Raw genomic sequence first — 11,050 nt, forward strand, 5'->3', positions numbered from 1 at the left:
AACTGGTGCCAAAGAAGTTGTGTATAAATGTTATGAAATAAATTTTATTTTATTTCTCGTAATGTATTCACTGCTTTGTTAATTATTCGCCAAAAAAAATTATTTGTTGTCCACAGTTTTGTCTATTTAAATTTGAGCACGTCGTAAAAGTTACTAACTAGTGCACGTTATCACTCCTTATTTGGCCGACTCCTCATTTGGCCGACTCCTTATTTGACCAACTTTTCATTTGACCAACTTTTCATTTGACCGACTCCTTATTTGGCCGACTCCTTATTTGGCCGAATTCCCATTTGGCCGACTACTCATATGGCCGAATTCCCATTTGGCCGACTTTTCAGTTTCACTTGAGCCCTGGGGGCGGGGGCGAATCGGCGTCCCCCCAGCCCTATTATTTATAACCCAGCTGGACCTTTTAAAACGCTTCCTAGAGGACAGTACCTAGCCAAACGCACCTAGTATCGTCCAACCGCCAAATGAGCAGTCGGCATAATGCACTGTCCATTTGGCCAACTGCCCATTTATCCGACTGAGAAGTCGGCCAAATGGACTGCTCATTTGGCCGACTTCTCAGTCGGATAACTGTGCAGTCGGCCAAATGGACAGTCGGCGTAACGTGTATTTTGTGGTCGGCCAAATGAGAAGTTGGACAAACGACACTCTCCCCTTTAAAGCACCTATGGAAGATTACCAGAAATTGATTTTTAGTACCGTCTGTCGCCTTTAGATGTCGCTACCTTCATAAAATCCATCGATGCCATCGTTTAAAAAAATAGCGTACAGTAACCTTTGACATCACGATGCTCATCGGTGAAATCACACGAGACAAAAATTCCGTAAAACTGGTACTGACGTCACGCAAATGGTTTTTTTGTATCGGTTTTTAACATTTTACAGCAACTGAACGTACCCCATCTATAACCTTGGAAACACAAAGCACACGGGAGTAGCGAGCTGGTGTGGGCTCGCGTGGCATGAAGAGCTTGCCACCATCCTCCTACGCATTGTAACTCGGCCAACTGTTCAAGGCATTAAAGGTCGCTAGATGACTTGGGCTTAAGGTGGTGCCAAGGGCATTAGCCTAGTTGATTATTATGATTAAGTCCCTCGAAAGGGATTTAAAGCAAGTGTCGGCTCGACGTGTACTAGCTCTTTTTTTTCAACAGATGGCGTTAGCGTCGAAATCAAAACAATATGCTTAAGCTACATTGTGACAAAAAAGGCGGGACATAAAAGTACCCATCGCGTTGATTGGCTTGTTTGTAAATTTAACAATAACTTAAATTGTGGTAATTTTTAACAGTATATTTTATATGGGATATATAATAAAGGTTAAAGTGCACTAAGTAGAGTATAAGTTATCTAATTATAATACTCATAAATGGTTCTCTGACGACGTTATTGTTTCGCTATTTTGAATTTTATCTTCCCGTGCCAATAATAGATGGCACCACGCTCTCCAGTAAAGTCGTTTTTTCGAAGAATCGGATAGATTCATTGCCATCTCTAATAACAAGGGTCTTATCATAATACAGGTGGCAATGATAGAGCCGATAGTTGCTTTAAGTTGCGATTTCGAAGAGTCCTTCAGACTTTCACAAACCCAGGTCGTCGCTTCCGCTTCTGATACTACTTCGAGGACATGTGACTGTTAATTGGCCAATATTGTTTTCATAGATTTGGCATATACATTTATTTATTTCTTTATTTAATACATAACGTCTTAGTCACTAATCTTTTTCAGTAGTTGCCTGTAAGGTTTGCTTTCCCACGGTGCACTTCCCTGGCTCAGCTGGTTAAGATACTTGTTTTATTTTGAGCTCCTGTTAGATATAAAAGTGTTTATATGTTAACTAGCTTTTATAATAAATTAACTTGACTGTGAATATCCTTTTCGACTCGAATGAGCAAAACCTGTTGCATTTTAAGAATAATTTTATATTCAAATGAATAAGGACAAAAGGATCTAGGATAAAACGTTTATTTCAAACGTTTAAAGGTAATAAAATCTCAGGTATTTGGTGTGGAACACCAACGTTTACAGCTCTGGCCGCTCTTGCCTTTGGCTTTAAAAATATTTGGCGCCACTGTACAGGGTAATTTAAAAAATTTAAACGGACTTCCATAATGATTGCTTTGCAGGTTATATTACCAATGAAGAATTTTCCAATTATAGTTCCATAAGTTGAAAAATTTTGAAGCCTATACAATGCAAGAATTTATTTAAATGATTGTTCCGAAAGAACATTCTGTAAGTTGAAAAAAATGATTTTTGCAGCCTACGGAATGTAAGAATTGTTTTAAAGTTTGTTCCGAAACCAAAATTCTATAAGTTGAAAAATTTTGAAGCGCATAAAATGTAAGAATTTTACAAATAATGCTTCCAAAAGAATATGTAAAAATCAGGGTATCCGAAGTTAATGTTACTCGCTGCAAATTGAAGATGGATTTGTGGCAACATTTGAACGCTGGTGGGTCTGTCGGATTCGTCTTAATGAGTGTGGTGTCGACCTTAACGACATATGTTATATCTCTGCCATTTTCGTGGCCGGGAATTTTTTCGTCTGACCTTTAGTATCACTATAATCTACCCTGAGAGGCATCGCGGTAAATTAAGATGGTCCCCTTTAACGGATGTATTAGAACCAAAACCAATGTGGACCATTGATTCGAATTCTTTCTCCGGGACTTCTTCGTATAGCCGGTACCATAAACAAAATAATTAGTATATAGATAGGAAACTTCAATGGGGCAAACTGACTCTCACGAGATTGCCCTGACATCTAGTGACTGCGCCAGTTGGCTGTGTTCTCAAGAGCGTAAAACGTATTGAGAAATTTGAGGTTGGAGTTTAGGGAATAAACGTATTTTGCAAGGTAAATGTCTTCAAATTTACCAGAAATAGCGTTTAAAACAAGCTTGAAATCTTTACTGAATGCTATTTCTTTAGTGCTATTTTTTTAAATTTGCTCTCAGTTCAAGAAAAAGTGCTTTTAATACATATAGCTCGCTTAAGCCTTTGAAATTGGGATTGCGTTACACCAAGGTTCTAGCAAGGAGGATAGGAAGGGAGGCGAAGTAGGAGGGATGAACGCGCCAGTATTCTTGTAAGAAGTTTAGCGCGCGCTCGGCGGGAAAATTTCGGAAAAATGGCGGCAACACGTAGCGTAGCGGCCGCAATCTTGCCGCCATTTTTCCGAAATTTTCCCGCCGAGCGCGCGCTAAACTTCTTACAAGGATACTGGCGCGTTTATCCCTCCTACTTCGCCTCCCTTCTTATCCTCCTTGGTTCTAGTACGGACATCGAGTAGTGCGAACTTCACCAAATAATATTATTCGGGTGCCGCCACCAGATGTCGGCCCAAATTCTGGCGTCACTTCTACAACATGAAGTTTCCTATCTATATACAAAGTTATTTTATCTATAGCCGGTACTATTGACCTTCTAGGAAACATTTTTCACAAGCAGAAGTCGTCGTGTATAAAAAAAACTTAAAACATGTTTTAGAACTGCCGTAAGTTTAAAAAAATAATATCTATTTTAATATATTACTATTAGCGTCAATGTTCCTGAATTCTAATGGTAACAAAGATATATATTTGACTAAGAAGTAGGATACGCGACGAAATAATATATATATATCTATGGTCATAACTAAACCAAAAAAACATTTAAGAAAACCCTAACCCCATTCTCTATAAGAAATATGTTTGACCCAGCGGCCTCAGGAATTAAAATCATCCCTCGCTCTATGTCCTCCTGGGTGCGTCCCTCTCTGACGAAGCAATTGCTTCTTGCCTCGCGAGTAAAACTAAAGCTTTGAAGATTATGGCTGGGAATCTCCATAATATATCAACACATCACGGTTTCTTCCTTTTGAAAAGCTCTTTGGCCATACCGAAGCTGTCCTACCTCCTGCGAAGCGCTCCTGTCTGGCAGTGTAAAGACGGTCTCCTGTCTTTCGATGAGTGTCTCCGGATGGCGCTCCAGGATGTCACAAATACATTGATGGATGAGGGCCCCTGGATACAGTCGTCGCTTCCCGTTGCGAAGGGTGGGCTTGGAATCCGACACGCTTCTAAGCTTGCCCTCCCGGCTTTTCTCTCATCACAATCCAGCGTCGCCGAGCTGATTCGACAAATCTTAACAACCCACATAACTGACCCTCGTGATTTGGTTTTTACGATGCCCTTAATCAATGGGAACGCCTTACAGAGTCGACCTTACCTTCACCCGATCATTGGCGTCACCAGAGCGTGTGGGAAGGTCCAATTGCCGACAACTCCATCAACTCTTTGTTTGCCTTGGCATTGAGTGCACGTGATAAAGCTCGGCTACTCTCTGTAAGCTCTAAAGAGTCTGGCGCTTGGTTAAACGCTCTCCCATCGCCGTCCTTGGGCACTCATTTAAAAAACGACTCTTTCCGCATCGCAGTCGGTATTCGGTTGGGCGCCCGGATCTGTGTTCCCCCCATTTGCAACTGCGGAAGCCAGGTGGATTCCCTCGGCACTCACGGGCTCAGTTGTAAAAAGAGCGCTGGTCGTCTTTCCAGTCACGGTTCCGTAAACGACACTATAAAGCGTGCGCTTGTTTCCGCGGGCCTATCGCGGGACGACGAGAAACGTCCGGTTGGGATGTCTTTGGTCCCTTGGTCTGGCGGTAAGTCGCTAGTTTGGGACTTTACACGCACAGACCCCCTCGCGCCTTCGTATTTGGCGGCTTCTTCTACAGCCCATCTCTGGGCCGCTACCCAGGCTGAAGTGAAGAAAAGGTCTAAGTACGCTGGACTCGAGAATCGGTACACTTTTAAAGCCTTGGCCGTTGAAACTCTCGGCTCGTTCGGTCAAGAAGGTTTGGATTTAGTGCACGCCATTGGCCGTCGTTTAAAGGACGTCACCGGTGAGCCGCGTTCGGTTCAGTTCCTTCTCCAACGCATCGCGATCGCGATTCAGCGTGGCAACGCGGCATCAATTTGAAACACCTTTCTTCCAGGTGCTTCCCTAGAGGATTACCTCTATTCTTTGTAAATTTTGTAAATATTTGCGAAATAAATAATATTTTTAGAAATCCCACCTACTGACATCGTACTTACAAGAAGAGTACCCGAGGTGTTTATTGCCAATTTTGTTCAAAGTCGGGCGTAATGTAGATCTATATGATATATGAAATTTCCCAAAAGGAGACGTTGCACTACCCATTCGATTTGCCATGGCAACCGAAAATGTTTTTGACCACTTAAAACTAAAATAAGATTTTTTCCTCATTTTAAACAAAAATGCTTACAATTTTACCTAGAAAATTTCCAATTTACCCAAACTTTATGAAATTTACCTAAAGGTGGTCCAAATTACCCATTTCGTGATTTTCAAATTGAAAAAAAAATCGTAATGCTTTTTTAAATGGAGATTTTATGTTTTAAGTGGTGAAAAACATGTTCGGTTGCCATGGCAAATCGAACAGGAAGTGCAACGTTTATTTTTTAGAAAATTCATACCTCATATAGGTCTACATTACGCCCAGCTTTGAACAAAATCGGTAATAAACACCTCGGGTACTCTCCTTGTTAGTGAAATCTTACCTACTAACATACTTAACCTATAACAATATCACACACTTATGTGGTGGGTTGTCTAAGCAGACTAAGCTGTCTGGGATTGTAGAATTTGGTAATATATAGTTTAAAATTAAAAAAAAAAGCATGCGAATAACTAGATAACGCAAAGTAAAAATAATAATATCAAAAAGTAGATCAAAAGTTCTATACAAAATTAAATATCGTTGTAAAAAGAAGTAAAATTAGAACTTTGATAGTATCCCGATAAATGTCTGAAAATATTCACTCCATATTCTTTTGTAAATAATTTTAGTTGTATATGTAAAATAAAGTAATAGTTCGTTTTAATTCGACGAAGTCCCAGTTATTTGCGTACAACGATTAGGGTTCAGTACAAGGTTCGTAAAATCGTTCAGTAAAAAATCGAAATTTTTCAAATTAATTTTTTTTTAACTTGTGGCAGTCAAACAATGTTTTAATGGTTTTTGTAATATCGGCGTGACGTAGGTCGACTTCACCCATGTTTTTTCCTATTGATAAAACACTGTACTCAAAATGGCGGCCATAGCCCAAAGCTACAGAGCGATACTACTCCATTGGTCCTCTTCTATGTGAATTGGTGATAAATCTTAGAAGCCTTCTTGTTATTCTCCATTTCAAATTTAATGGCCACATTTTTAAATAATTTAACACGGCTTAAGGAAAAAAAGACAGTTTAAATGTTTTGAAATATAACCTACATAATAATAATTATCAGCTAGGCTAATACCCAAGGCACCACCTTAGGCCCAAGTCATCTAGCGACTTATAATGCCTTTAAACAGGTGGCCGGGTTACAAAATTAATTGCGCAAAATTAAACAGTCAAAGATGGAGTTCGCAATATTATAATTTACACTTATTATCTTATGATAATTTCATTTAAGAAATTGCAGATTTTTATTTAAGTGAATTTCAATTAATCGATTCAATAGTCTGAACAGACATATACCATTCTAGGCACTCAAGTTATTTCATAATGGAAAACAAATTTGTTGTGTTATATACTCGCATTTAAAATTTTAAATTAAGTCTGTTATAACTTAACAGTTACTATTGAGTAATCTACAATTTGGGAAACGACTAAACTAATGTTGATACCTTTTACGGTAACAGTTAAAAATTATCCTAGATAATCCAATATATTCTCAATCTACAATAAAAAATTTTATTTTAAATAAACTAATATTAAAATAACGGATGAAAAATACATTCACTGGCTAATTAATGACCCCTAGAATTAATTACTCGTGTTAATTGGAGTAGATCTTAAAATTCACCCTTTTATCAAAGACTCTTGGCAAGAACCTTTTTTTACTAGTTTTTTTACTCCAGCCGATCTTTACAAATAAATAAATCCGGTTTGAGAGACAGTAGTACATTTCACAGTTTTATTCAGTCTTTAAAAATTATGAAATTTAGTAAAAATTGTCAAATTATTTCAGATATATCAAAAGGAACGAATCTGATAGACCATACTCTACTATGCGGACTAAGACCTAGAATTAATAGCGTCTGCTAATTGGAGTTAGGGTAGCCCTTATAATCTACTCTTCCTGGTAAATAATCTTGAAAAACCTTTCCCAATAATATTTATCTCAAAAGAACATCGTCAGAGGGTTCCCTAATGAAATAACGAACACTACAGGCCAATTTTTGTCGGTGCGATCGAGAGACATATGATGATGTATTTGTACCCCGCCGTTCCGCTAGGCACTACGGCGGCTTACACGACTAACCAGTCAGACCGGGACAAAAGTGCACGTTGCGAAACAAAGGTTCGGCCAGTGAGACAGTTATAATAACTGGCTCACATCTAGCAAACAAACGCCCTCATCATGGCCCAACAAAAGGCAACACGATGAGTCTGCCCGAGAACCCACCCTCGCACAGCTGAGGACTAGAGTGACCTTATTCTTCCACTGCAAATACCATCCCCGATAAGGTTATCGAATGACAGGTATGGAGCGAATCATCGCGCGAACCCGAAATCCGAGCCCAGCAATCACGGACAACACCCGTCACCCCCGGACAGCAAAGGGGCCGATGCGACCTGACGCGCAAACCCAGAAATCAGGCCCGGCAGCCGCAAACGACACCAGTGACCCCATTAAGGACAATCCGGATAGGGACAGTGATACCTGTGCAAATCAGCCGCAGGTTATTAGCCATACGTTGCCCGACTCTCGCCACGAGGAGGCTTTGCAATCTGGATTTAAGAGAGCCGCGATCGAGAGACATAAGTATATGTATTTGTACCCCGCTGCTCCGCATTAAGCACTACAGCGGCCACCTAAAACAACTAGCCCCGAACAAAAGTGCGCTTTGCGAAACAACGTTCGGCCAGTGAGACAGCCATTTTGACCGCCTCACATATAGCAAACAAACGCCCTCATCATGGCCCAACAAAAGGCGACACCATGGGCTGCCCGAGACCCACCCTCGCACAGCTGAGGACTAGAGTGACTTCCTCTTCCACTGCAAACTGCCCTACTTAGTAGGTCACAGAATGACGAGTGTGGAGCACCCATGAGGTTCCAGTGACCCAGCGCCCCGATCACATGACCTTGAGAGCCGGGTATGGAGCCCCTCACAGGCTCCAGTGACCCCATCACACCACTAGATAGGGACAGTGGGATCGAGAGACATAAGTATATGTATTTGTACCCCGCTGCTCCGCCTTAAGCACTACGGCGGCCACCTAAAACAACCAGCCCCGGACAAAAGTGCGCTTTGCGAAACAACGTTCAGCCAGTGAGACAGTCATTTTGATCGAGAGACATAAGTATATGTATTTGTACCCCGCTGCTCCGCCTTAAGCACTACAGAGACAGTAAGAACAGAAGTGCGAATATGACCAGTTTTAAAATAACTGAGACCCTTGCGTACTTTTTTTGTTCAGAAACTCGTGTTGTCGGCCAGACGCATTAGACATCAATAAAACCGAACAACACCAAAATCAAAAGAGAGACAATTTTATATCATAAGTCACAGTATACAGGGTGTTTCAAAAGGTTTATGCAAAAATGTTAAGGAGTTGTAGGGGGTGAGTTGAGAAGTATGCCGGTTTTTTCCCCATTTTCCTACGATGAAAAGAGCGCCAGAGAGCTTCAAAGTGTGGCCTACTAGCCCCTGGAAGTAGGCTGCAACAAGCGCAAAAACATTTTTGGTTGCCATGGCAAAACGGTTGTCTATGGAGACATTTCCCTTTGGGGTTTTTCAAGTTACAAGAAGGTCTACCAAACCCCCGAGTTTCAACAAAATCGGTGATAACCACCTCGGGTAGTCTCCTTGTTAGTGTGTCCATTTTGTGGTAATATTCCTAATTACAATAACGAAGCGTAATAGGTAACGAACTCAGCGGAGCCTGGCGACGGTTTTTAAATAAATCTAATCATTAAAGGTGTTGGGATTAATAACGAAGGATTTCGGTAAACAAATGACATTTAATACATTGCTAATAACAGGAATCCATACCTCTACTTGGAATGCTTATCCAGCCGTATCGCGTTTGGTAAGATCACTCTGACGGCTTTGGCCCCGCCTACGAGAGAAAGATTACATTTGCGCGTTGTTGTTTGTTAAGTTAACATAGTGACGTCAAAAAAACCGTCAGCCACATCGAGACGAAAATCTGCCGCGATAAGCATTGGGGCTGTTCACAAATTACGTGACGCACAAAAACCACTTTTTGGACTCCCCCTCCCCCTCGTAACAAAGAGTAACAAATGGAAAGACCCCTCTTCTTAAATTACGTAACAAATATTGAACCCCCCCCCCCTTAAATTATTATAGTACGTAACAACTAATATGCTGGTAATAAAGTACAATAAGATCAGGTACTAAATTTTGTTGTTTGTAATTTACATTTGAAATTACAACTGTATTTTTACGCAACACTTTATACCCATGGGTATGAAATTCTTTTAAACGTGAGTAAACCAATGAAAATGCTTATGTTTTTAATAATTGCGACTGTTTGTGAAAGTGATGAAAATTTTATTCTACGATATTAAAAATTAGATGTGTTACGTAACATTTTAGTGAACCCCCCCCCCCCCCCCCACGTAACAATTCGTAACGCTTGCCAAAACCACCCCTCCCCCCCTACCACGTTACGTAATTTGTGAACAGCCCCATTCCAGGTAGAGGCATGAATTCCAGCTAATAACTATGTAATTTAAAACACTAGGGTTTGCGTTCGAATTACCTTCGAAACAAACAAGTTAAGCTAAATATTACCATTTTAATTATGGGAATGGGTGCGCATTATTTTGTCTTGTTATTTGTGCAAATGTCACTAGATGGCAATCGTTGTACTGAAGTAACTTTTGTTTTCCATTTTTCCCTCGAGTGTTTTAAGTTGTTATCTTTTAATTTTATAACTAAAAATTAAATGATAATCACAGATAAGATAATTTATAGAAAAAATAATTTTGAAAAATAGTATTTAAACCCCGGATTATTCCACCGAAACATCATTCTTCAGTTACCTGCCCTGTATATCAACAACTACTGAGATTATAATCAGCGCCTTCATAATATCCGTGCACGACAATGGCCTTATTCGTATTTGTCACCTCTGTCTTTTTCGTGATTGTCGCGGTCGACTGCCATCCAGTCTCGAGCCAGAGCGGCGATGTCCCTGTCCAGAGTGCGGAAGACAAACTCGAAGGTCGCTCGCCTCCATTGTCTCTGGCCATGGAGTCCTTCTCGCAGTACGTCTTGCGAACCGACCAACAGAAATGTATGCTGAAACTCGTCTGCACCATCGGCGGGAACGTCACCAGATACGGTTCCTACGGAGACGTCGTCTCTTCTTACTTCGGGTGAGATGGTCATTCGCTGGCTTCGAAATTAACATCTAATTTTAACTTAGAGAACCCAACTTCTTCTAAAGGTACGTCTACAACCCGCACGACTTCAGCGTTTCCGAGAACAGTCACGCGCTAGAGAAGCTAGGTCGTCCGGCTAATCCTCTGGCTTCGGGACTACTCGCTTCGACGACCACCGTCACCACGGACATCCCCGCTGCGAATGGAACCTTCGACGATGGAATTAACAAAGCTACCGATCCAGAATTGTTCAACCGGAATCCCAGCCATGCTCTCAATGAGACGGCGCCGGAATCCGAGGTGGAAGCGAGAAGCTTCTTCCCGGGCATGAAGGTCTTCAACCGGGCCTTCGTCCTGGGTTTGAAAGGAGGGCGGCAGTCTTGCGACGAAACCTTCCGCAACTGCACGATGGACCTAGACGTTCTCATTCGGTTCGGACTCAACATGTTCAACAACTCGAATCGGAACAACTCTCTTCCTATCCCCGTCATGGCAAGTAACTGAGCAAACTGATTTTAATCATCAAAGTATCAACTATTGTAGATTACTATTTATCTTTGTTGTAAATAATTTGACTTTTTGTACGTATCCATCGTGGAAATAAAATAAGGTTGATTTTTAA

The 11,050-nt window shown here is 41.0% G+C and overlaps 1 protein-coding gene across 1 annotated transcript; it reads left to right on the forward strand.

The window, feature by feature from the left end:
- Nucleotides 1-10,086: 10,086 nt before the first annotated feature.
- LOC149951931 (uncharacterized) lies at nucleotides 10,087-11,050 on the forward strand. Its single transcript, XM_090170155.1, has 2 exons — nucleotides 10,087-10,422; nucleotides 10,494-11,050. The coding sequence occupies exons 1-2, from the start codon at nucleotides 10,151-10,153 to the stop codon at nucleotides 10,930-10,932; spliced, it is 711 nt and encodes a 236-aa protein (XP_090026281.1). The 5' UTR covers nucleotides 10,087-10,150; the 3' UTR covers nucleotides 10,933-11,050.

This window comes from Leiobunum rupestre, chromosome 3, assembly GCF_980474605.1.
Source record: "Leiobunum rupestre chromosome 3, qqLeiRupe1.1.hap1, whole genome shotgun sequence".
NCBI lineage: Eukaryota > Metazoa > Arthropoda > Arachnida > Opiliones > Sclerosomatidae > Leiobunum > Leiobunum rupestre.